The sequence below is a fragment of the Electrophorus electricus genome, chromosome 1 (assembly GCF_041902795.1).
Source record: "Electrophorus electricus isolate QZ-2024a chromosome 1, ASM4190279v1, whole genome shotgun sequence".
NCBI classification, from domain to species: Eukaryota; Metazoa; Chordata; class Actinopteri; order Gymnotiformes; family Gymnotidae; genus Electrophorus; species Electrophorus electricus.
This window is the reverse complement of record NC_137497.1, coordinates 6,161,221-6,186,731: the sequence shown is the minus strand read 5'-3', so window position 1 is coordinate 6,186,731 and position 25,511 is coordinate 6,161,221. Positions and strand designations below refer to the sequence as shown.

At 41.9% G+C, this 25,511-nt stretch overlaps 5 protein-coding genes, 1 non-coding gene and 2 pseudogenes across 13 annotated transcripts in view; 4 read left to right on the top strand and 4 right to left on the bottom strand.

Annotated features, from left to right (window-relative positions):
* Positions 1-15: 15 nt before the first annotated feature.
* Positions 16-4,748, top strand: pxmp2 (peroxisomal membrane protein 2). 4 transcript variants are annotated; one of them, XM_081710197.1, is made up of 6 exons: positions 22-275; positions 894-1,016; positions 1,354-1,516; positions 2,433-2,576; positions 2,698-2,735; positions 3,070-4,543. In XM_081710197.1, coding segments are annotated over exons 1-6 (714 nt in total). In that variant the 5' UTR covers positions 22-30; the 3' UTR covers positions 3,071-4,543. The 4 variants fall into 4 exon arrangements, with proteins under 4 accessions (XP_026882968.1, XP_081566312.1, XP_081566323.1 ...); XM_027027167.3 differs by having other exon boundaries at positions 16-275; positions 2,457-2,576; positions 2,698-4,543; XM_081710186.1 differs by having other exon boundaries at positions 16-275; positions 2,698-4,543.
* An 883-nt stretch (positions 4,749-5,631) lies between these two features.
* On the bottom strand, positions 5,632-7,025 carry LOC113588133 (uncharacterized). The gene is made up of 2 exons (XM_027027190.3): positions 6,662-7,025; positions 5,632-6,524 (listed from the first exon to the last, which is right to left on the bottom strand). The coding sequence occupies exon 2, from the start codon at positions 6,511-6,513 to the stop codon at positions 6,037-6,039; it is 477 nt and encodes a 158-aa protein (XP_026882991.3). The 5' UTR covers positions 6,514-6,524; positions 6,662-7,025; the 3' UTR covers positions 5,632-6,036.
* A 1,987-nt stretch (positions 7,026-9,012) lies between these two features.
* On the bottom strand, positions 9,013-11,052 carry LOC113588117 (uncharacterized; annotated as a pseudogene).
* On the top strand, positions 9,330-16,292 carry LOC113588116 (uncharacterized). 2 transcript variants are annotated; one of them, XM_027027170.3, is made up of 2 exons: positions 9,330-9,453; positions 15,657-16,292. In XM_027027170.3, exon 2 carries the CDS (start codon positions 15,674-15,676, stop codon positions 16,145-16,147), a length of 474 nt encoding a protein of 157 aa, XP_026882971.3. In that variant the 5' UTR covers positions 9,330-9,453; positions 15,657-15,673; the 3' UTR covers positions 16,148-16,292. The 2 variants fall into 2 exon arrangements, with proteins under 2 accessions (XP_026882971.3, XP_026882972.3); XM_027027171.3 differs by lacking the exon at positions 9,330-9,453 and adding an exon at positions 15,145-15,345.
* On the top strand, positions 11,537-14,967 carry LOC118241297 (glutamyl-tRNA(Gln) amidotransferase subunit C, mitochondrial pseudogene; annotated as a pseudogene).
* A 1,281-nt stretch (positions 16,293-17,573) lies between the features above and the next one.
* Positions 17,574-20,349, bottom strand: gatc (glutamyl-tRNA amidotransferase subunit C). The gene is made up of 5 exons (XM_027027160.3): positions 20,001-20,349; positions 19,822-19,872; positions 19,434-19,603; positions 18,600-18,703; positions 17,574-17,704 (listed from the first exon to the last, which is right to left on the bottom strand). The coding sequence occupies exons 1-5, from the start codon at positions 20,175-20,177 to the stop codon at positions 17,643-17,645; spliced, it is 564 nt and encodes a 187-aa protein (XP_026882961.1). The 5' UTR covers positions 20,178-20,349; the 3' UTR covers positions 17,574-17,642.
* Positions 20,350-20,422, top strand: trnak-uuu (transfer RNA lysine (anticodon UUU)). Its single transcript has one exon. It is a non-coding gene; the product is annotated as a tRNA-Lys (tRNA).
* A 245-nt stretch (positions 20,423-20,667) lies between these two features.
* Positions 20,668-25,511, bottom strand: part of sgsm1a (small G protein signaling modulator 1a) — a 40,538-nt gene continuing 35,694 nt past the window's right edge. For 3 of the 4 annotated variants that reach the window (XM_027027172.3, XM_081710101.1, XM_081710110.1), the window contains 5 exons: positions 25,509-25,511; positions 25,265-25,374; positions 24,913-25,009; positions 22,752-22,919; positions 20,668-22,567 (listed from right to left, as the gene is read on the bottom strand). The exon at positions 25,509-25,511 is cut by the window's right edge and continues 80 nt beyond it. In XM_027027172.3, the coding sequence (XP_026882973.3) occupies positions 22,479-22,567; positions 22,752-22,919; positions 24,913-25,009; positions 25,265-25,374; positions 25,509-25,511 (467 nt within the window). In that variant the 3' untranslated portion in view covers positions 20,668-22,478. Of the gene's footprint in view, positions 22,568-22,751; positions 22,920-24,806; positions 25,010-25,264; positions 25,375-25,508 lie in introns of those variants that run through there. The other variant, XR_014122573.1, reaches the window with a different exon arrangement.

The window sequence follows — 25,511 nt, the reverse complement described above, 5'->3', positions numbered from 1 at the left end:
TCATCTTGTCCTTTGGCCGTGCGTTTTCGCATGAAGTATCGCGTATATATAACAAGGGCCTCGAGGGGGCGTGGCCGGCATGACGTGTACGTCGTCTGGCGTTCCACGCCCCGCCCACTACCCCTTTCCCTTTCACCGCCGCCCGAGCAGCAGCGTGTCAGCCAGCCAGCCATGCCGGCGCACAGCGTACCCGATGCGGCTCTCCTCACAGGGCTGGTGCAGCGGTATTTGCACCTGTTGAAGAAATATCCGATCATCACCAAGTCGGTGACGAGGTCAGTTGGCAGCATCGCTAATGCTAAGCTAGCAGCCCGGGCGTGGTGGTAATGTCTTGTATCTTTACCAGAGAACATTTCAGAGAGGTTAACGCTGCTTTAATACGTGCAATCATGGAAATAGTGAAGTTAGTTGGGGTTAGCAGCGCGTAATGCTCCGCTCTGGTTTGACCCCTGACGCGGCAATGCAAGAGTTTCGTGTTTTAACCCAGGAACGGCTTTTCTAATGCCAGTTAAGCCTTTTTAACGTTGCGTCACTTTATTGTTCGGTCCCATTTCCGTCGTGTTTGCTCATGTGCGACAAGGACCTTTGCTTTCGTTCTGCTCTTTTAAGCTGCAAGGGTTTTTTTGTCCAATCGGTAGCTGTTGGCGGTTTCGCCCCACTAAAGGAAAAGGTCTAAAGTGCAGGCAACCCACTGATCCCTTGGCAATACACCGAATTGCAAAATATGGGCTTTGTGTTATCTGTGTGATTTGATGCAGTTTTCCAACTTTTTTCCTTCAAGTTTATGCTGAATTTAAAAATAATAATCTTTTTCTGTGCATTCTAATGCCTACTGTGTGCCTGTACTGAACACGAGCAAATCCGAGACAATGGCACGTGTGTTCCTCCTGCAGCGGTGTTCTGTCTGCACTGGGAAACCTCATCTCTCAGGCTTTGGACGCCAAGAAGAAGCATAAAGGTGGCCAGCCAGTGCACGAGTTCGATGTCCACGGGCCCGTCCGCTTTGCAATATATGGGTATGAATATGGCGACCATCTGATGCTTAGTATGCATGCCCTCAAAGTTTGTATTCACGGGTCGTCTTATTAATGGCCTCGCGTGAGTCTTGGTGTTAAACCCAAATGCGTTTACACGGTTTGCTTCAGTAAGGGTTACTAGCTCTGTTTCTTGATTGCGACGGTCAGGTGTGTGGTGTGTGTGTGTGTGTGTGTGTGTGCATTGATTTAAATCCACTGCGTCAGTGTGTGTTGTGACTGCATTTCAAACAACCTGTCTCATAATTTCGAGCGTCATTTCCCAGAAGTTCTTCCTCTCCCTATGTGAGGTGTACAACCTCTGATCTCGTGCTTGCAGGCTTGCGGTCACGGGGCCAGTGAGCCACTACTTCTACCACCTGCTGGAGGTGCTGTTCCCGGCGGCGGCACCCTACACTACGCTGAAGAGGCTGCTGCTGGAGCGGCTCGTGTTCGCGCCTGCCTTCCTCTTCCTCTTCTTCATCGTGATGAATGCTCTGGAGGTAAACCTCTTCCTCCTCTTCATTGTCACGCAGCTTGCCTGTGTCCTATAATGCCTTTTGAAGTGAGCCGGAGTGACTAATTTTATAACGGCCTAAAGCGCACGGGTTAAAATTGTCCATGTCCAAACAGCAGGCTCCTGATCTAGGACACTTAGTCTTGCTTGTATCCTAGTTTACTAAAGCTTCACAGCAAGCAGAAAAGGCAGTAACGCGAACACAGTGTCACCAGTGAGCTGTAGCAGACGAGACAGAAACACACCCAAGCTATAAAAAGTACTGACATAGGCTTCTAAATCAGACAGTACTGGTAATAAAGCTCTCTCAGTGTTTTGGGAATATCAGACAGTGCTGGTAATAAAGCTCAGTATTCTGGGAATATCAGACAGTACTGGTAATAAAGCTCTCTCAGTGTTTTGGGAATATCAGACAGTGCTGGTAATAAAGCTCAGTATTCTGGGAATATCAGACAGTGCTGGTAATAAAGCTCAGTATTCTGGGAATATCAGACAGTGCTGGTAATAAAGCTCAGTATTCTGGGAATATCAGACAGTACTGGTAATAAAGCTCTCTCAGTGTTTTGGGAATATCAGACAGTGCTGGTAATAAAGCTCAGTATTCTGGGAATATCAGACAGTACTGGTAATAAAGCTCTCTTGGTATTTTTGGAATGTCACAGTTCCAGTATCTCACGAAGTCCTAGAAGTTTAAAAACAGGGCTTTTCTTGTTACCCCACTTTAGCAAAATCATTCTAGATAGAAATGATGTACCACAAATTGCAACCCTCGCAATGTCTCTAGAATTTTCTTTTGTATTTATTTCTTATTCCTTTAAAAATATTTCCACAGAAAATCTAACTAGTAATACTGTATGAAGCTAGTCTTGCATTTATGCTGGAGTGCCCCCTTGTGGTTACAGCAGTGCTTTGCGTGGTCCTTGCAGGGCAAGACCATGCCAGACCTTCAGCACAAAGTGAAAACGAGGTACTGGACTGCTCTAAAGATGAACTGGAAAGTCTGGACTCCCTTTCAGTTTGTCAATGTGAACTACGTACCTGTACAGGTGAGTCTGACTCCAGTGTGCAGAGAGATGCATGTTGAACAAGGTGCCCTGTTGAACTATTATTTCACGCTCTGCCTTTTGTCACTTTTTTTTTTACCTGCCTCTTCCTCTGTCGTTGCAGTTTCGGGTACTGTTTGCCAACATGATCGCCTTGTTCTGGTATGCCTACCTCGCCTCTGTCAGGAAATGATGTACACTAAGGGTTGGGGTACACAGACCACTAATGAATCTACTTTGTGCCTTTCAAAGTCCACTAAATCAGGTGTATTTGAATTGTCTCATAGTGTACATTTCTAATAAGCATTTTTATAGTATAATCCAGGGACATTTGCAGCACATGTATGTGTAGTGCTACTGGTTTATTTTCAAAAGTGTTCCTTTAATTTACTTTTTATCATTTTAAATGAACATTGCACTGAAACTTTTTTTTTTTTTTTTGTACACTAATGCCACGGATGTTCATTCTGCCTGTGCTGAATGAGGTATTGTACAGAATTGTTATTTCATACATGCATTCTGTAGACTACTCTGAAGCAGTCATAGTGTGCAAATGTTTAATGGAGTTGAATGAAATGTATACTGATTAAAGGATACTAAATCCAAATTTTTGGAGTGTACAGGAAAAAATATGCTAGTTATGATGCATTCTCTTCAGCCCTATTCATGGCCTTAATATTTTGTATCGAGTACATTAAAATGGTGCTGACTAAAGTTGTGAGTAACTCCTCTCCTCAACCACCTGCTACCACAGTGGTTTCCTCTATTAGTCTGGGGTGGCGGGCCCTCAGTTTTCTTTGAACCGAGTTCCAGTTTCACATCGATGGTGCTTTTCTGACCAGATCTATCCAAAATGTTTGCCTCCTCTTGCGTCAACTGTAGGACGCACCCTGAGGAAAGTTGTACTATAAGCCCGGATACCAAATTCCCTGTTTTCATGGTCAACATTATCAAGAGTACACTGTGTGCACAATTAGGCAGGAGAGTATTTTGACCGTATCATTTTTATGTATATTTTCCAACTCCAAGCTGTATAAACCTGAATGCTTATTGGATTTAAGCATATCATGTGATGTATGTATTTGTGTAAGGAAAGGGGGTGTGGCTTAAAGAGATCATCTCCGTATATCAAGTTGTGCATAATTATTAGGCAGCTTCTTTTCCTTAGGTAAAAATGGGCCAAAAAAGAGATATAACTGACTCTGAAAAGTCAGTAATTGTAAAAAGTCTTTCAGAGGGATGCAGCACACTGCATGCCCACAGTTGTTGGGCATGATCACAGAAAAATCTAATGTTTTGTTGCAAATATTCAACAGGGTTACAAGAAACGTGTTGTGAACAAAACAACGCAAATTAACTGCCAAAATGATTTGAGAAGGATCAAACGTGACGCGACTGGGAACCCGTTATCCTCCAGTGCTGTCATATTCCAGAATTGCAACCTACCTGGAGTGCCCAGAAGTAGAAGGTGTTCAGTACTCAGAGACATGGCCAAGGTAAGGAAGGCTGAAACCTGACCACCACTGCACAAGACACATAAGGTGAAATGTCAAGAAATATCTGAAGACAGATTTTTTTAAAGGTTTTATAAGATGTACTCAAAATCAACTCCAAAACCTACTGCCAGTTTTTATAAGACACTTTCTTCATGCAGTGGTACAGGACAAAGTCTGCATCTTTCAGGAAAACCATAATTTTTATACAGGGCAATGCTCCATCTCATGTATCATAACCAGTAAAGGCCTTAAAGGTGAAAGAATAATGACATGGCCCCCTTCCTCACCTGACCTAAACCCTATTGAGAACCCGTGGGCATTTCTTAAATGGGAGATTTACGGTGAAGGAAAACAGTACAGCTCTCTGAATAGTGTCTGAGAGGCTGTGGTTGCTGCTGCACAAAAAGTTGATTTTCAATTTTCGACTCCATGAATGAAGGGTTTATTGAAAAGAAGGCTGGCTATATTGGTCACATTTATTTTTTAAATATCAGAAATGTTTATTTGTAAGTTTTTGGTGATGGAAAATAAACAAGTGACACTGGAAAATTTCAGTTTTTCACACTAATCGTTGCCCAATAATTATGCACACATGGATATTCTCCAAAGAAAGACAAAACCTCACTTTTACGTTCTTAAATATTCAGGTTTGAGGTTTATTAACATTTTGGATTGACCAAGTGCATTGTAGTTGTTCAATAATAAAACGAATCCTCAAAAATACAACTTGCCTAATAATTGTACATACAGCATAGTTTTGGTGATCTGTGAATAAAATAATTAGTTGCTGTTGATAATCTATAATACAAGCATAATGAATATAGAAATGTAAGATGTTTTGCAAATGGTCGCATGTCTCTGGATGGTCAGGTGAATTTGCAGAAACCTCGTGGATTCTTGACGTAGGCCCAACCTAGTCTTACAAAGTCTGGGAGCATTTGGCAAATTGGAAATTAACCTATCAGTCATATTACCTGATACCACCTGCTGTGAACTGAAAATATTTCTGTTCACTTTCTTGACCCTGAAAGTTGAATTTCACTTTCTTTTAACGGGAAACGATCCTTTGTTTTGGTGGAATTCTGCCATCTAGGATCAAAACAGTCCCGTTACCGAGAGGCCCAGCGATGTTTCCGTGAGCTGTGAGCTATTGCATCAGGTTCACTTCCGCAGTCCTTCACCAGCTGAAATAAACGCAAAAAAATGGTGCGTTCCTATCGTACGCCTGGGTGCATTTGTAATCTGCACGTTTTATTTTTGCATTTCTCAAAAGTGGAAGAAAAAAAACAACTTGTAGAATAGGCAAGGCACGATCGGGCTAGGGCGTTTGAGAATGAGTCGGAGGTCTTTCTGAAGAATCTTAAATGCTGTACCCGAAACCCATCGTGTACCTCTAGTGTATATTACTAGATTTTTGTTTGAAAGCGTGTATCAATGCATGTTCGTTTTAGTCTCTGAGCTCGCATAGGCGAATAATGATGCGGTTCAAACATACAGGTACATTTCAACAGGTCCATAAGGGACAAGCCAAACGATATTGATAAAATTAAGAGTGCGTGTACTTTTAAGAGTGCGTATAAATTTAATTAACAACAGCTTATTAGGAAACAGCATGAAGAGGAAACAGGCTAAAATAATCAGTTGTCAGTCATAAACAGTGCAAAGCAATAACTGAATAATTAGCTGGCAACTTTGCACATACATTAAATAAAAACACCTTAGTCACCAAATTAAACACTTAACGTAGCTCTTCCAGTTATATGCCAACCACATCCAGCGCAGTAGGTATATTATTTCCATTTTGATTCAGATAAATGTTTCTTGAAATTTTCACTTGCAACGACTTCTAAGTATGAGCCTTTTACACGTAAGCTACACGTTCTGCTGACTATTAATGCATTAACAGTATTGAATCGACACAAATTAACATGAACTTTAAGACCAGCACCAGCTTTGCTAAAGGGCTGTCAACCTCCACGAAGCCGCAGATTCATGTAAATGGTGCTTCCTGATGTGATGTCGTAGTCCTTCAGCTTCTTGTCAGATTCCAGCTGTCTGCCGCTGTAGATGAGCCTCTGCTGGTCCACCGGGGTCCTCTCCTTATTGAAGATCTTTCTCTGCAGCGAATCGACGGTCTCGTCCTCAGTGACATCGTAAGTTTTTGTCTGGCCCTTCTCATTTTTAATGAACACCTGGAAAGGAACCGGTCTCGACAGGATCAGCAGCGACACACTGGTCCCGGAGCTCAGACCGTAAGCACTAACGGTTTTGAGGTCGTTGTCCAGGTGGATCGTGTGTCCGTTGCTCATGCAAAGCTTCTGGCGCGATGGCGGCACTTGGAAGCGCTGCGCGATTAGTTGTTTGAGTTCACCGACTGTGGTGCTCGCGGTCACGGTCACAGCCTGTGGCTCTCCGTTCAGACCTTTGATGATAAGCTCCATCATCCCAGTGTGTTCTGTTGGTAAAATTATATATTTGAACGGATAGAAAACGGGGCACGAAGCAAGACAACTAGTTACACCATCAACGAAAATGCCCCAGCCGTCCCTAACAGGGCTTTTATCTCGTGGTTTACAATGGAATATATTTTACCTTTGAAAGAATAATGTCCTGCGTGTGTCTTGAATAGGCGGTTGAGTTGCGTAACAAGTAACGAAGCGTAAGATATGTGGAGAATAATCTCGTCCCTCTTTATATAGCAGGTCGTGGGAACACCCGATGAAAACACAACATTCCCCGCCCTGCTATTAAGATTCGTTTTCCAAAGTTTGCATGCTTTCGGTTTCCATTCCTGACCTAAATGCCGACGTCATCGCAATATTTTTTTTCTTCTTCTGAGAAACGGCACGATGTGGACTATAATATCTAAACCAAACATCGAAGTTTTGCTCTCGCGTCCACTGTCTTTGCCTTTGTACTTAAAAGCTGTAGCCTATTTGAATCTGTACTTTTAAATACTAATTTTCCAAAGACCGTACAGCTAAACCTGACGCAGTATTCAAAACACGGCATGCGGGGTTAACGTTTAACTCTGTTTGACCTTAATCATGAATTTATGCAATTTGCTGGCAACATTACAGTCGATACGGAACGTCACAGAAAGATGCCAAAAGGAAATAGAAACCGACTGCAGGCCTGATTATTATTATTATTTATTTATTTATTTTTTAAGTCATCTAGGTCACACATTCCTGAGATCATTTTTTGGAGCTTTAGCGCATGCATTACGTAAATCGTTTTATATCAGCGGCCCGTCTATTCACTAGGTCACACTTGGTTATGTTTCCTTTTACAGCTCTAAACAATAAAAGTCCTGGTATGAGAAGCAATGGCCTGCGTCCATTCTTAAAAGGGCAAGTTGTCTTTCAGTCTCAAAGACTGTGACAACTCCATAAAACTAATCACCTTAAATTTTTGGAGAAAAGACATTAATGGCAACACGAGGGTCACGTTAGTTTCAGTTTGTCTATTGATTATACATTTCTTCACACTGAAATGAGTCTCTTGGTCATAGTTAACTCATAATCGAGAGTGTTTCAGCATAGCAGATTGCAGCTCTCTCTATGGGAGCGGGATGTTTTTTGTTTAAAGTAAAGCACGGTTTGATTAATCGAACACAGCTATGTTCTCTGTTCTCCCCAGTGCTGGAGAGTAGAAAGTATGAGCAGGCATCCTTTGCTGCTTGCATGCAAAGCAAAGGTCATCAAGATATTATGAGTACTATTGTGTGTTGGGGGGAGGGGGGACTGTGTGCTTAATAATTGATACACAGGGCCCCTGTGTCTACTGAACAGGATCATGTGAACCCCGAAATACCGCAGCCTTCAACGTAAGGGCACTAAGGGTCATAAGGCATCAAAGTAGCAGTTGTCTTCATCTACTGTATAACAGATAACCTGGTGGACTGACTGAGGATGCCAGTTTATCTCTTTGAAAGTCAATTCCCCCTGAGGAGACTTGCTGTCTGAGCAGGAAGGGATGTTGTGTGCAGATTTTTTGCGGTGTGTTCTTAAAACAAACACACATCCAATATGAATGAAACATGAAAAAAAAAACAAAAAACGAGGTTGTAGACCAGCGCTAAATTGACATGTCAGAAGGACAGTGTTTTGAGGTCAGAAGCAAATGTGTTTTGTTTTACCTCCAATTTTTTTGCCCTTTTAGCTGAGTTTTATCTGAAGTGACTTACAATTATGACTGAGCACATCTTGAGTAATTGCCGGTTAAGGGCCTTGCTCAGGATTCCAACAATGGCAACTTGGCAGTGGTGGGGAACTGGAAACCTTCAGATTACTAGTCAAGTACCTCAACCACTTAATACCAGCATTTGAGGCTTTAGATTTGTGGCTTTAGTTATACGAAGCTGTCAAGCATCACGCCCCGACCGGTACCCTGACAATCCTCTCATACCACATGCACCTGTTACGACACTCATTCATTTTCCCCAGTCCCAGCCACCAGTTTATTAATTACCCTCCTCACCTACTCCTTGTTTATTGCCCCCTATTTAGCCCCCACATTTGCCCAAGTCTGGTGTTTCTCATTCACGGTCCCAATAGGCGTTGCTAAGCTTCCTAGGACTCGCATGGTACTAAGCAACTTTTGTTTTTATCAATTTGCACTCTTTAAAAGCCTTATTTTCCTCAACCCACATTCCTCACTCCTGCTTTGAGAGTGCCATGGTGGGTTTGCCTGATTTTAAGAGGTAAAGAACCATAGATTTGATTATATAAAATGATTGATTATATATGGAAGGTAGATGTGTGTTCAAGCACTCGTGTGCACCTCTTAGGTAGAGGGAGGTGCTAGCAACACACACACTGTTAGCCTGATGAATATTTAAATTGCTCTACAGAACAGCATTCTGACTAGTGCTGAACATGTAAATGTATGAGCCCATTAAGATGGCCAGTAATTGCTTAGAAATAGACAAAGCAAAATAGTAGAATATAGCTAATGATTTATTATTATAACTTAGAAGACAGAGTACAAATTACAGTGACATGCTAATAACAGTTGGGGCATATATCTTGAATCCAGAGTGTAATTTGCTGTTTGACAAACTCTGTGTTTACAGTGACTCTCGTGGTACTGTGTTTTCATCCTCCCCAGAGACACAGAGTCATATAAATGGTGCTTCCTGATGTGATGTTGTAGTTCTTCAGCTTCTTGTCAGGTTCCAGCTGTCTGCTGCTGTAGATGAGCCTCTGCTGGTCCACCGGGATCCTCTCCTTATTGAAAATCTTTCTCTGCAGCTCATCGACGGTCTCGTCCTCAGTGACATCGTAAGTTTTCTTCTGGTCCTTCTCGTTTTTAACCAACACCTGGAAAGGAACCGGTCTCGACAGGATCAGAGGCAACACACTGGACCTGGAGCTCAGACCGTAAGCACTAAAGGTTTTGAGGTCATGTCTCTGTTGCTGACACAAAACATCTGCTGCAACGGCGGCACTGCGAAGCGCTACACAATTAGTTGCTTGAGTTCACCGATTGTGGTGCTCGCACTCAGTTACAGTCTGTGGTTCTCTGGTCAGACCTTTGATGATAAGCTCCATGTGCTGTGCATAAAATAAAGCCACTTATAACAAGGATCACTAAGCTGATGACTAGTCAATTACTAGTCAATTACAGTAAAATAAAGCGAAATGCTAAATTAAAAAACAATTAACAGTATAAAACCCACTATGCATAAAGTTTAATATAAGAAATCACATGCTTAAATATGGGAAGTATTAGTGAACAGGGGGCATATTGAATTTTAGAATAGAAAGGATAATGGAGATATAGGTACATAATTTCATTATTAGAAAAACAGTTGATTTGCTCTCAAATGAGTTTTGAAACTGTAAGCTATCTTACTTTTAAAAGATTGATGGGAATGTGGCCAAAATATTAGTCTCCAAGTGACTCCAAGAGTCGTCTATGTCTCCAAGTAGAGTAGTCTATCTAGTCAACCTCACAAGAAGACCGTAGTGTTATCACGCTCACACCATTAAGATTCGTTCCTCCTTATTTTCGGTTTCCATTCAGAACGCAGCCACTTTCGACCGTGCAAAGAAAAATCCAGTGCGTGCCATACGTGCCCCACCCCTACGACAGCGGTGATGACGAGTGAAATCCCGGAAAATTATCACGTGAAGGGAAAGTCCTGTTAGGACGCCATGGCCTATGTCCCATTCCTGAGAAAACGTGTATGCTTGAACAGTTTAAAACAGCAGGGCAAGCTAATTATTCGTGTGTGTAGACTTCACATTGCAATCGTCTCACCAAAAATCCCTCCCTACATAAAGTCATACTGACATATTGAATACTTTGCTATGCTGTGTTGCCTTTTGTGGATCTACCCACAAACAAATGTTTTTGTGTACATTCTTTGCACGAATCACTTATTTGATGTCAGGATATCTTGCACAGTCACAGTTGCTGTTTTTGCTAAATGAAACTTCCTAAATATGGGATCTTCAGTGCTAGTATTAAAGAGTTCTTTTCAACCCTTGCCACAATTACTGTGAAAAGGTCCATCACATGTAGAATGTGGTTCTGCCACAGAATGTCACCCTGAGTCGTCATCCATATGTGTAACGTTGAGCGGTAAGGAGGCAGACGCATGTGCGGAGAAGAGTGAGATTTATTCAGGGCAAATCCAAAATCAGAGTTGTTGTTATAGTCCAGGGTCAAAGGGCCAACACGGATAGCACGGGGATACATGAGTAAACAAAATAAACACAAACGAAGGCAAACGGGGAAGCAGGCTAATACTAAGGCTAGGGAAAATCGGGGCTAGGAAACACGGAGTACAAACCAACACAACCATACGAAATAAACATACAACCATTCAAATGAACCGCCAAAACACTGGGATCCAGACAGGGTTTAAATACATGAACTTAATACTAGAAGCGAGAGACAGGTGTGGAAAATCAAACGAGGGGAGGAAAAAACGAAGCAATGGAACGGAACAAAAAAAAAACAAGACAGGGAAACAACGGAAGCTGGAACCTGGGAGGGACTCTGAATGTGACGATATGATTCAGTAATCAGGATTCATTTTTAAAGCCCCAGCTAAAAAGTGAAAGATATCTTTTATAGATATCAGAGGTTCTCTCTGTCTCTAAATTAAACTGCAGATTCAGGTGACTCCACCTGACTCCACCTGTGGCTGATTGGTGTAACTTTCCACAAAGACCAGGGACACACATTAATGATAAATTCACAATCATTCGTATAAAACTAGTGCATAAGTTTTGTTTTTCCACTCTGCTTTTTTGTGCAGGAGTTGAATCAGCCCTGATGTGATCATTTTCTTCAAATTGTTTTATTCTCTGATTTGTTGTTCATATTATGACTGCAAAAATCTCAGTCTGCGCACAGATGTTTTCAGTGCCTAAACTCTAGACATCCGAATAGGTTTCATGATTCAAAATGATATTCAGTACGCTAAGAATCGAGTCGATGCACACTTGAATCCGCACTAAACGTTGTAACTCTGTAACAGCTCATGTCTACAGTATCCTGGAAAATAGAAAATTCTGTTTTACCGCAGCGTACTAAAATCTCTCCAGACCTGGTGGACAAGTTGGAGAGCCTCGCTCTTGTTGATTTCGGAAACCAGGAAGGTGTGAACTGTCTGGAGGAAGCAATTCGCTTTGCTGATCAGCTCCATGTTGTTAACACAGATGGCGTGGAACCGATGGATTCTGTGCTAGAAAACAGGTGAGACTGAGCCACAGTGGTGTTTTTTAAACATTTTAATTTTATGACTGTTCAGACAGGCCGAGGCTCTTGACAACAAGCCCAGTTTCACTGATTAAAGCTGAGGCAGAAACTACTGAGTGCTTTTGCCCTGTCCTTAACTGACCTCAGTTGTACTGTTCAGTTATTCTTAAACCACGGCCAGTCTCCATGATGTACTCTCTTCAGGCCAGCTCCACTATATAGACCATATTCCCAGAAAACAAACAAGACCTTGCAGTTTCTATGACACTCCACCCAGTAATTCACACAGCTATGTGTTGTCATTTAGTCTGGTAAAACTGTCTTCCTGTGAGTTTTATCAGATGTAGTGCTGGCTTTGATCCAGGGCCTCGTGTGTTCTTTGACTAAGACTAGATGTGTGAGTTTTAAGAAGGCACTACAGAAACAGCACCTCAGGATGTCCCTCTTGCTCTGATACCCGTCCTCCTGATGTGATAGATAAGGCTCTGTACCAAAAACACAGTGTGCAGTCTTCATTGATTATTCAGCCAACCAGTCAGCCTGTTAATGGATAACACAGGATGTAAAGCACGCTAAGGTCTTATGGACTTTTGCACTGAACATGGCACACTGGGTGGCCCATAATAACCAAGTGTCTGAGAACAGGGATGACAGTTTCTTATCAGGTCCGTCTCTCAGTTTCTCTCTCGACTCAGTTACCCAGTGCAGCTCTGAGGTGGAGGGATGACAATTTGAAGTTGGATGACTGTGCGTGGGAACTCCTCCAGCTCGCCACAGACACAGTGGAGGAGTACTTTGTTTCAACTCAAGGTCAGAGCTTAGCCGCACAGTCAGAGCTGCCTCTCACTCTAAAGCAAGTCAGTCAGGTCTATTTACAACCTTATCTTATAGCTGACGATAGTTTTATGTTTGAATGGGGATGGCTGCTAACCAGTTAAACACTAGCTAAACACTATCCGTGAGTACAGCGTGAAGGTTTTGGTGCAGGTGGCTTCAGTGAGTCTGTGAAAGTATAAAGCATATCACTCTGGATTATTCTTGAAGCAGACATAAGAAATAACTTCACCAGTAGTGGGTAGGATCATTTGTGCAAAGAATCCAACAACTCTGTGAGAGTCTCTCAAAGTTTCATTGTCTCTTCTCCAAGGATAGAATGATTGAGGACATTTTTTTAACAAAAGGGGATATACTTTACTTGGACATAATGGTACAAAACTCCATCTTACAGTTTTGGGTTCCAGTTTGCATAATGATGGATTTCAGTTTGGATATATTGAATAATGTATGGTTTGAATATAATAGTGGAAATGTAAAACACTAGCATTTAAAACAGCAATACTAGTACCTCCCTTTTTACATTCTAGTGTTTGAAATCTATATAACAGCTCCTGGAAAACTGTATAAAAATTTGAGTTCCTTGTGATGTAGTAGTCAGACATTCTCCAGAGGACGCTTCAGTAATGCTTTTCAACAATGAACGGGACCAGCTTCGACTAATTCTCAAATCTGCAATTTACTGCAAATTATTGCACCGGCATATAGAGGGATTTTTTGAACCACACTGTCCTGTTTTTTATTGTTGTTATTATTCACATGTTCCGTGTTCTGTAGGTTTATGACTGGGTAGCATCCTTATTTATTCTTACTAGCACTGGCTTATTTTTAGAAAGTTCTTCTTTGTTTATCAGAGATTTTATTTACGCGTATGATCAGAGTTCTGACAGTGAGCATGTCCTGCGACTCATAACGCCGGACTCCAGCAACGTTAATGATTACGGCCTGAGCTCAGGGTGCAGTGTGATACTGCTGACGTTGTCGAGCCCCCCGTTCCTTTCCAGGTGTTTGTTAAAAACGAGAAAGATTTTATTCGATATTTCATTTAGCAAAAAACTCGAACTGATTCTAGGAAGGATCGTCTGATACAAAATGAGTAGATACCACGACTCGAAGAAAATGGTCACATCAGTGATCACGCCATGGCTGATTCAACTCCTGCCCAAAAGAGCAGAGTTGGAAAACAAACCTTCTGCACTAGTTTTACATGAATGGTTGTGAATGTATCATTACTGTCAGGTACACACATTCATGATAAATTCACAACCATTCATGTAAAACTCTTTGTGGAAAGTTACACCGATCTGCCACAATGAGTGTAGTCACCTGAATCTGCAGTCTAATTTAGAGACAGAGAGAACCTCTGATATCTATAAAAGATATTTTTCACTTTTTAGCTGGGGCTTTAAAAATGAATCCTGATCACTGTGCCAGAACCATATTTCACATGTGACGGCCCAAATCCGTTTCATTTCATAGTAATTGCGACAAGGGATGAGAAGAGGTCCTTAATAGTAGCAGTGACGATCCCGTATTTGGAGGTTTCATTTAGCAGAAACACAAACTGTGACTGTGAAGGTTTATCCTGACATCAAATAAGTGATTCATGCAAAGAATGTACTCCAGAACATTTGTTTCTGGGTGGAGCCACAATAGCTGCATAGCAAAGTGGTCAATATGTCATTATGAACTTATGGGTTTTATGGTGAGATGATTGCAATATGAAGTCTACACACACTAATAATAATAATAATAATAATAATAATAATAATTTATTATTATTATTATTAATTGCATGTATATAATGCCTTTCTCAAACTCAAGGACACTTTACAAATATCGCTTTTTAAACTTTTTAAAAATAAATAAATACATTCATTAATGAATTTTCACCTGCCCTGCTGTTTTAAACTGTTCAAGCATACACATGTTTTGTCAGGAATGGGACATAGGTCATTGGCGTCATAGTGGGACTTTCCCTTCACGTGATAATTTTACGGGATTCCACTTGTCATTACCGCTAGAGTAAAGGTGGGGCAAGTATGGCACGCCCTTCGGGGCAAATCCCCAGGGGATCGTTATTAATAATAATAATAATAATAATAAATAATAATGTTTTTTAAGTAACTCCGCCCTGCTTTTAGCGGTGGGGCCACATCATTTTGCCCTATGCCGCTGGTCATCAGTTATAATCAGTTTACATGTCCTTTCTCCAGCTTGCCTGTGAAAATCCAAAGTAGAAACTGTATTTTGATGTCTTTCAGTGAATTGCTCGTTTGTGCATGAATTTATTAATGGGCCAAAATGTACTGAATGTTCATTAGAACAGAGCACATTGTTGTGTTCCATTAATGTTCTGTTTAGAACAAAATTGCTTTAACGGAACCTTGCCGCTGTCTTAATTATGCACCGACCCCCTGCCCTGGTCCACTGATAAACTGTAATTTTCTTTGCACGGTCGAAAGTGGCTGTTCTGAATGGAAACCGAAAATAAGGAGGAACGAATCTTAATTGTGAGGCATGCTGACATTGCTCAGCTCTCAGGCTCACCTGCCGGAAGGTATGTGACGTCACTAAGCCTAAACTCGTTAAATAGGCCAGTGTGAGCGTGATAACACTACGGTCTTCTTGTGAGGTTGACTAGATAGACTACTCTACTTGGAGACATAGACGACTCTACTTGGAGACTCTAATATTTTGGCCATATTCTCATCATTCTTCTAAAGGTAAGACAGCTTATTTTCAGAGCTCATCTAAGAGCAAATCAACTGTTTGTTTGTTTTTTTAAATAATGTAATTATGTACCTATACATCCATTATCCTTTCTTTTCTAAAATTCAATATGTCCCCTGTTCAGTAATACTTCCCATATCTAAGCATATGATTTCTTATATTAAACTTTATGCGTAGTGGTTTTTATACTGTTAATTGTGCTTTAATTTAGTATTTTGCTTTATTTTACTGTCATTAATGAGTGGTAATCATCTTTGTGCCCTTTTCTTCATCCTTTTAATAAATGGCTTTATTTTATCCACAGCGCAAGAACACACTGGAATGATGGAGCTTATCATCAAAGGTCTGACCGGAGAGCCACAGACTGTGACCGTGACCGTGAGCACCACAGTCGGTGAACTCAAACAACTAATCGCGCAGCGCTTCCAAGTGCCGCCGTTGCGCCAGAAGCTTTGCATCAGCAACGGACACACGATCCACCTGGACAACGACCTCAAAACCGTTAGTGCTTACGGTCTGAGCTCCGGGACCAGTGTGTCGCTGCTGATCCTGTCGAGACCGGTTCCTTTCCAGGTGTTCATTAAAAATGAGAAGGGCCAGACAGAAACTTACGATGTCACTGAGGACGAGACCGTCAATTCGCTGCAGAGAAAGATCTTCAATAAACAGAGGACCCCGGGGGACCAGCAGAGGCTCATCTACAGCGGCAGACAGCTGGAATCTGACAAGAAGCTGAAGGACTACATCACATCAGGAAGCACCATTTATATGACTCTGCGTCTCCGTGGAGGATGAAAACACAGTACCACGAGAGTCACTGTAAACACAGAGTTTGTCAAACAGCAAATTATTCTCTGTATGTGCCAACTGTAATGTACATGACACTATAATCTGTACTCTGTCTTCTAAGTTGTAATAATAAATCATTAGCTATATTCTACTATTTTTGCTTTGTCTATTTCTAAGCAATTACTGGCCATCTTAATGAGCTCATACATTTATATGTTCAGCACTTGACATAATGCTGTTCTGTAGAGCAATTTAAATATTCATCAGGCTAACAGTGTGTGCTGCTAGCACCTTCCTCTATCTAAGAGTTGCACAGGAGTGCTTGAACACACATCTACCTTCCAGGTTTATATAATCGAATCTATGGTTCTTTAGTTACTTCCTCACAAAAAACCTCACAAAGCCAAAGTAACTCCAACAAGCCGCGCCATGTGTTCACAGGGACCTGATAAAATAAGGCAAGCTTGCCATGAGATTATCCATGAGAGCAGTAGTGAGGCACGAGAGTTGAGGAAAATACAGCTTTTAAAGAGTGCAAATTGATTAAAAACAAAAGATGCTTAGTATTAATGTGAGCTCCAGGAAGCTTAGCAACACCGTTGTAGCTCTTAGCTTTCAGGCTCAACTCTGGGGGCAATAAAGAGAGGAAATAAATAAGGAGGTGAGGAGGGTAATTAATAAACCGGTGACTGGGATTGGGGAAGTGAATGAATGTCGTGATGGGTGCATGTAGAATGAGAGGATTGGCTAGGTACCGGCCGGGGCGTGACGCGTGCCAGTTTCAGGTAAACTTTGCAGTCTCAAATGCTGGAATTAAATGGTTAAGGCACTTGACTAGTAATCTGAAGGTTCAGCTAAAAAGTTAAAAGATATGTTATAGTTATCTCTGTCTCTAAATTAAACTGCAGATTCAGGTGACTACTCATAGTGGCAGATCCTCACTGCTAGTATTAAGGAGCTCTTCTCATCCCTTGTAGCAATTTATGTGAAATACAACAGATTTGGTCCGTCGCGTGTGGAATGTGGTTCTGGCACAGAATGTCACCCTAAAATGTCATCCATATGATTCAGTAATCAGGATTAATTTTTTAAGATACAGCTAAAAAGTGCAAAATATCTTTTATAGATATCAGAGGTTATCTCTGTCTCTAAATGAACTGCAGATTCAGGTGACTATAGTAAAAATGCTGCCTCAGTGAAAAAAAAAAAAAAAAAAGGTTTTGCTAATGAAACTTATTTGTGAAATGAAACCCGTTTGGCTTCTCAAATGTGTGTACGCAGATGCTGTGTATGCGCAGAATTACACCCTCAGTTATTGTTACAATTCAGGATTTATTTTGACTCAATTTCTAAAGCTCCAAGTAAAAAATGCAAAATACCTTTTAGCTACATAGAGATCGTGTTGAGTAAAAAAACACCCAAACCAGACAGATTAAAATAGACATATTTATTACACAATTATACATTTCTACACATCAAAACAAGTCACAATATATTGAATTCAGAATGCAGAATGCTTCAACATGGCCAATCGCTCCTCTCTCTTCGGGAGTGGGATGTTTCCTGCGTATAGTAAAGCAGGCAGACGGACACGTTACTCATTCAGTCATCCATCCACAGTGCTGGATGCTCAGTAAATTCATAAAGGAAGGCATCACAACTGCTATGCCAAAATGACTAAGCCTCATGAATAGTAAGGGCTGACACACTGCCCTCTACTCTCCTTGTTCATTTCTTTGCTTATTGCACCAGTCACAGGTTTTTAGTACAATATTTGTTCACTTTGTTGTTCTGTTTTTGGTCTGTTTATTTAATCAGACACAGGTATAGACAGGGACTTTTAGAAAGTTGCTTCATGAGCACTGATCAATCTTGTTCAGATGGTTTCATATAACAGATCCATCATGCTCTCTTAATCCACCATCTTACCCCTTCATCTCTCCGCAAACTCAGCATCTACTGTAACTGATGTTTGAAAGTCTTATAGTACTTCAAGCATTACATACAGTGGAAGGACAAGGGTTGAGTAAAAACACACTACAAGCATGCAGACACTTTCTGAGCACAGATTCATTGCTGAGTAATACAGTTCTGTATGTAGGCACCATAAATGTACCATTTTCTGCCTGTGAAAAGACCATGCTGGTGCCCTCTACCGTGCTATCATTACTAAGATGTTTTAGCTTAGAAAAGTGACCCATTTAGGCAAGGTACAGTTAGTACCATTTAGCAATTGAGCTACTAGCTCATTTCACAGGGGCTCATCTGGGAAGAGTCCTTTTCAACGGACGACATCATGGGAAACCCGCTCGGCCGACTAGTTTTTAAATGGTTAGCAGCCATCCCCAAACAAGCATAAACCGCTAGCTAGCATTAGCTATAAGATAAGGTTGTAAATAGACCTGACCGGCTCATGTTACAGGGAGAGGCAGCTCTGACCGTGTGGCTAAGCTCTGACCTGGAGGTGACACGAAGTACTCCTCCACTCTGTCTGCGGCGAGCTGGAGGAGTTCCGAGACACAGTCGCTCTCCTTCACCTCGTCGTTCCTCAGTTGCAGAGCTCTGGTGGGGAGAGAAGCTGCACTGGGTAACTGAGCCGTCGAGAGAGAAACCGAGAGCCGGACCTGATAAGAAACTGTCATCCCTGTTCTCAGACACTTGGTTATTATGGGCCACCCAGTGTGCCATGTTCAGTGCAAAAGTCCATACCACCTTAGCGTGCTTTACATCCTGTGTTATCCATTAACAGGCTGACTGGCTGGCTGAATAATCAATGAAGACTGCACACTGTGTTTTTGGTACAGAGCCTTATCTATCACATCAGGAGGACGGGTATCAGAGCAAGAGGGACATCCTGAGGTGCTGTTTCTGTAGTGCCTTCTTAAATCTCACACATCTAGTCTTAGTCAAAGAACACACGAGGCCCTGGATCAAAGCCAGCACTACATCTGATAAAACTCACAGGAAGACAGTTTTACCAGACCAAATGACAGCACTTAGCTGTGTGAATTACTGGGTGGAGTGTCATAGAAACTGCAAGGTCTTGTTTGTTTTCTGGGAAAATGGTCTATATAGTGGAGCTGGCCTGAAGAGAGTACATCACGGAGACTGGCCGTGGTTTAAGAATAACTGAACAGTACAACTGAGGTCAGTTAAGGACAGGGCAAAAGCACTCAGTAGTTTCTGCCTCAGCTTTAATCAGTGAAACTGGGCTTGTTGTCAAGAGCCTCGGCCTGTCTGAACAGTCATAAAATTAAAATGTTTAAAAAACACCACTGTGGCTCAGTCTCACCTGTTTTCTAGCACAGAATCCATCGGTTCCACGCCATCTGTGTTAACAACATGGAGCTGATCGGCAAAGCGAATTGCTTCCTCCAGACAGTTCACACCTTCCTGGTTTCCGAAATCAACAAGAGCGAGTCTCTCCAACTTGTCCACCAGGTCTGGAGAGATTTTAGTACGCTGCGGTAAAACAGAATTTTCCATTTTCCAGGATACTGTAGACACGAGCTGTTACAGAGTTACAACGTTTAGTGCGGATTCAAGTGTGCATCGACTCGATTCTTAGCGAGCTGAATATCATTTTGAAACATGAAACCTATTCGAATGCCCAGAGTTTAGGCACTCAAAACATCTGTGCGCAGACTGAGATTTTTGCAGTCGTAAAATGAACAACACACCGGAGGAAGTTGGTTTTCCGCTACTGGCTCCCAAGTCGGAAACTGCGGGACCTGAAAAATACAGTAGATTCAGCTCGTTAGCCACACAATAATGAAACGAAGTTATAAAGTCCAAACGTGTTCACAACAGACATCAGAATGTTCCAAAATCAGCCCAGTCACCTACGGCGAATTGTTACCTTTGAAACAAAAGAAGATTTGCTTGAATCGCGTTTTGACATCCAGCGGCGCCAGGGCGGCACTGCATACCGTATACAGGCGCCATGTGCGGCAGGCTTCAGCAGCATAGACCGATGATGTACAGGCCGCGCCGCCGCTATATGTAGCCTTGTGCCGGCGACTCCGGTCCACACCATGGACCTTAAGGTTTCTCACCGACAACTGGACCTGCTCAGACCCTCCGGGAATGTGTCCGAGTGTGGACAACGCCGGTGTAAACGTAGCTACGTCAAATGCACCGGAAATAAATATGTAAGGAGATAAGTGAACGTAACCTCTTTAACTCGTACACAAAGTAACACGTCTGGAGCCCGGATAGCTCAGTCGGTAGAGCATCAGACTTTTAATCTGAGGGTCCAGGGTTCAAGTCCCTGTTCGGGCGCTTCGTTTTTTTGTAAATTAGGACTTGACTATGAAAAGGTAAGAAAACAACCCACCGTTAAATGCGTTGTATGCATAAGTATCTAGTTAGTATCTTAAAAGTAAAAGCAATCGTTTTATTTATGGTATTATTGTGAACGTATTGTGAGCTGCTCTGTGTGTTTATATTCTGTATGTAGTTATTGTTTTATGAAGTATGTCCAAAAACCAGAAATCTGTTAGAATGTTGGAAAAGTAATAATTCCATTTTTTTTCAGCACGTGTACCATTTAATAGTAATAAACCACGATATAACAAGTTTTAGTTTAACATACAAAAACAGACAAAATGAACACAGCCAGATATAAATAAATAAATTAATTAAAAGTTTTACAATTAATTAATTCTTTCTTAATACAGTGCAGGTTGCTTTTACAAATAAAGGAACAATATCTAATGCGAGACAACTTAAGACCATTGATAAAGCGCTGCACATCTAATTGATTACAGTAATCACTGTGGTTTAAAAAGAAAAGTCATTGGACATGCATAAAACATCTCCACACTGCTATTCACCAGGCTCGGGTGTTCATACACACACAAATTTTTGACTTGTGTATTGAATTCAGATCAATTCAGTTCAGTTAAATTCAGATCTATTTAAGTGTGTAACATGTAGAGAAATCTTTACTAAACTCCTTCACAGAGATCCGACCCAGCAGTGCTTCAGCCATCCATTGCCTGTATTCAGTGTTTTTAAAAGATAAAAATTTCATCAGGCGTCATTTGATTTTGGTGAATTTATTAGGTGGAGTTAACGCCAAAAGGTTCATTCCTTTGCAGTGATTTGAAGAAATCTGACTGAAACCTGTTTGGACTTCTGGTCCTGTAGTCCTGGAAAGGCTGAGGAACTGTGGCCCTCTGGACTGAAAAGCTAGACGAGACTTTGACAGCACCAGAGAACAACATAGGCCACAAGAAACCACCCAAGCAACACAGTTAAGGCCACACTGTAGACAGGAAACAACTCAGTTGTGCAAAAATAAAATAAGAGCACTGCTAAATATATTCCTCTTATTGTCATTCAGAAAAACATAACCGCTAATGTCACGGTTCATAATAGATTTATCTCTATGTATAATAAATATATATTTTGATTATATGTAAATAAGCTTTTTTTGTTTGGTTCTAACAGTCACAGTAAAGTCAGGACTGCAGTAACACACACACACACACACACACACACACACACACACACAGAGGAAGCCATGTTCCGGCAGTGGAAGATACTAAAGCATTGAAAAACTAACTGAATAACTTTTGTGTTGTATTCGATAAAAGGAATTTGGAGAAATATTGAGTAGTACACAAACAAATAAATAAATGAAAAGGCAATAACTTGGACTTGGTGAACAAAAGATACTGATTTGGTGACCACACTACCAAAACAGAGTTGCAAAGAATGATACACTTCTGTAACACAAAGCAAGCGAAAGTTGAAGCCAAAGCAATCCTTTTGCCACAGGATGCTCCGGTGTAGCTGCGTGCTAGCCCAGATTCACCGATGAATATGGCGTCAGAAGACAACGAAACCTAGGGTTAGGGTCAGAGAAGCATGGCTGTGGAAGAGGCCGGGCTAAACAAGGCGAAGCCCCCGGCTGCTACGGCTAAACACATGGCTGACGGCTTCACCCGGGAACGTGGATCACATCGCACAGCAGTCAGGCCCTAATAGAGGTGTCACAGTCTAGCCTGATAACAAATTGCACCTTGGTTGAAGTCTTTAGCAAACTAAGTAATATTTACCTCCGTCTCTTAAACTAGGCTTCAATCCATACCAAAATATGAATCAAAAATATAATAGCAGCATGTGTGTTCTCTAAAAGTACTATTTTAAACTCACTTTAGCCTGATTTTACAGTGTAACGACTCTGACTAGTTTAGGGTAGGTTAGCGGGCACTTGGCTTCATGCAGTAAGCTTTTAGCACACCAAACGTCAGGCTGCATCCTGCTAAGGTCGAAGGGAAGCGTTGGCATGGTGATGGCGGGGAGGGCAGGACTTGACTTGTGACTCCGCCTACTTGTTTTCGATGAGCCTCTGCACCTTGCACACCAGGTCTCGAGCCAGTGCCAGCAGCTGCTTCACATCGTGGTGCTCTGCCATCTCTGGAAAACAGACCATAACAGTGCATTCTCATTACTGGCACTTCCAATTGTGACCTAACAATGGCATCTGGTCGCCGGTAGCAACGGCCAGTAATCGAACTCTTGAAGCATGCACGAAGCATCTCTCGAAAAAAGTCTAAGGGCCTAGCTTTCCCAGTGCTGCTCCGGCGGTTCGGAGCTTTACCATTGAAGAATTTGATGATGTCGGTGAAGTCCATGTTGTTCTCCAAGATGATGTCCCTGTAGATCTCAACCAGCGCCAGGGCGATGAAGAGCACGAAGTGGCTGGAGGAGGCGTGCTTGGCCGCCCAGATGGTCTCCCACACAGCGAACACGTCGTCGTACACCAGCTCTGTGAACCGGACCAAAAGAAACGCACTTACAGAACCTTAGTAGACCCAGTTACAACCTGCTTCAAAGTCGGAGAGGCTGATAGCTATATGTGAGCACTTTCGCGATAAATTAGCAAAGTCCAAGTAATTCTACAACTCTGCCTGCATCCTAAAAAAGAGCTTCAAGTATTTTTAGAGCGACGGTAAATGACAACCTGTGGGTTCACATTTAAATTAAGAATTAATTAATAAAAACCAGTCATTGTTTTTGCAGCCCATTGTGATAACCAGTAAAGGATAGTGGAGGTTCGTTAGGCCTTTATGTCATTAATTTCTGTAGAATTGTATTATTATTATTATTATTATTATTGTTTACCAGTTGTTTGATTTTTTATGCAGCTCCTTATTATGTGGTTTGTCATAGCCTTTATATAAAATTTAGCTCCGCTGAATATTGTGAAATGTATCATGTTTCATTAAAAATATTGATATGTTGCCCACCTTTAGTTCATAGTGTGGAATAATAAGAATATAAATGTATCGACCTTTATATTACATTACATACAATACAATTACATACAATACAATTACATACAATACAACAAATAGTGTCTATTTCTGTGTTTCATAATGTGATGAGAGTCCTGGCTGAACTGAGCTATGCATGCATGTGAGTACAAGCAGCCTTGGGCACTGGGAGTGTGCTGAGCTGTGTGTACGTGTGTGTGTGTGTGTTTGAGTTCAAGCAGCCTTGGGCACTGGGAGTATGCTGAGCTGTGTGTACGTGTGTGTGTGTGTGTGTGTGTGTGTTTGAGTTCATACAGCCTTGGGCACTGGGAGTGTGCTGAGCTGTGTGTACGTGTGTGTATGTGCGCGTGCATGTGTGTATGTTTGTTTGCATAGTGTGCTTAGCCGTGCCCTTTGTTTCAGGGAGAGATAAGATAAACAAAGATGCCAGAAAGAGCCAGTGAAACTTCCTAAAAGATCCGGCTCTTACCAAACTCACAGTACACATCTGAGAGCAATAAGGCTAACAGTGAAGGAGAGGGTAGACATTACTGATATGTGAGGTCTATCTGCTGTAGCTACATCAGCTAACTGACCAGCTAGCAGCTAACGTGGAGAATCAGTGATCAATAGAGAACTCTAGCAATCCAGTCAGGCATAGTGTGAGTTTGGTTGAGTAAGATTAACACAAACGCACATTAGCTTCCCCTCTTGAGCATGAACTGATCCTTGTCACAGAGAATGGATTCTGTTTAAAAAGGTTTATTTCTGAATTTTAAAACTACTTGTGCTGTGTTCTTCACTTGTCATGAACTTAAATTGGAGAAGAGAAAAATATCTCTACAACATAGACCATTTTCTCAATATTGAATATTAGTTTAGCTGTTCTAAGACTAGTGTGAGCCATGTATTTTGACATTTAGATTTAGCTTAGGTTTATGGAAGCTTTTCTGGTTCAGTGGTCCCAAAAATGGGAGTGTTGAGGATATTAATGACCAAAAGGGGGGGCTATAGTCTGCCATTGAGTCAGTTTTCTAATGATCACAGCTGCAACTGGTTTTGGTGATGTAATTCAGGCAGAGATCAAACAGACTGATCAAAAACATGACCGAACATGCTCCAAAACACAATTAACAATTTAAATTCTCCTGTAACCTAATGTTTCACAAAACTCTGAAGCCCCTCTGTGTGCTCTATGTGGAACATCCAGACTATCCACATGGCGAAAATCAGTTTCATTTCAGGTGAGTTATATCTGATTATATTTTTCCCAGCTGTCAGTATCAAAACTCCGGGAGCGCACTGCTCAGTCTCACATGAGAATCAATGTATAGTCTGACAGACTCTGGCCCCTCCTGGGCATGCAGCCCATCACTTTGTTGTGCAGAAGCTCACTGTACCCGAGGACTCTTCCAACGTATCTCATATTTCTGTTGACGCTGTTGGAAATGAAGACCACCTCCTCATACGAACGGCTGTTCACCCCTCATAGAAATGGCTGTTCACCTCGTTTGAAGTCCAGGAGAAACCAGCGATAGCAGAAGTAGAAATGGGTGTAGTCTCCGTTTTGGTGCATCAGCTCAAAGAGTTCTGAGTCCAGGATCTATGGAGAGAGAGAGAGAGAGAGAGAGAGAGAGAGAGAGAGAGAGAAGGAGAGAGAAAATTGGAAAAAGACAAGGAGAAAGGTGGAGCGGGAAAGAAAAATGAAGAGAAAGAGGCAGGGTGAAAGAAGGACAAAGAGAAAGTGAGGGAGAGAAAGCGGGAGAGAGAGAGAGAGAGAGAGAGAGAGAGATGGACATAATTCTCATTTCACGGCAGTTAAACGCAGCGTCGTCAGCGGCACCGTGCGCGGGTCTACCTGGATGAGCGACCTCATGTTGGCGAAGTGCGTGTCCATCACGCCGCCGTGGGGAAAGTTCTGGTTCATCCTCTTCATCAGCTCGGTAAAACAGCTGAACGCCAGCGGCTCTGTGTGACCGAGAGGAGAGGGGGCAGAACAACGAGTGTTGGCTGGGTCTATATGCGACGTGAGAATGATTACTTCTACATGCATTGAAAAAAAGCGTCATAGACGACACGAGATCCAGCGCGGAGCCACTCACCGT

Bases quoted from the DNA above. Each gene is read 5' to 3' on its own strand.
- pxmp2 (XM_081710186.1), top strand. From the start codon at position 31: ATGAAGTATCGCGTATATATAACAAGGGCCTCGAGGGGGCGTGGCCGG. The intron at 1,517-2,432 runs GTAAACCTCTTC...TTGTGGTTACAG, and splicing joins TCGTGATGAATGCTCTGGAG to CAGTGCTTTGCGTGGTCCTT. The intron at 2,577-2,697 runs GTGAGTCTGACT...CTGTCGTTGCAG, and splicing joins TGAACTACGTACCTGTACAG to TTTCGGGTACTGTTTGCCAA.
- LOC113588133 (XM_027027190.3), bottom strand. From the start codon at position 6,513: ATGATGGAGCTTATCATCAAAGGTCTGAACGGAGAGCCACAGGCTGTG.
- LOC113588116 (XM_027027170.3), top strand. From the start codon at position 15,674: ATGATGGAGCTTATCATCAAAGGTCTGACCGGAGAGCCACAGACTGTG.
- gatc (XM_027027160.3), bottom strand. From the start codon at position 20,177: ATGGTGTGGACCGGAGTCGCCGGCACAAGGCTACATATAGCGGCGGCG. The intron at 18,704-19,433 runs GTGAGACTGAGC...TCTCCCCACCAG, and splicing joins GATTCTGTGCTAGAAAACAG to AGCTCTGCAACTGAGGAACG. The intron at 17,705-18,599 runs GTCAGAGCTTAG...TACTATACGCAG, and splicing joins GTACTTCGTGTCACCTCCAG to GAAACATCCCACTCCCGAAG.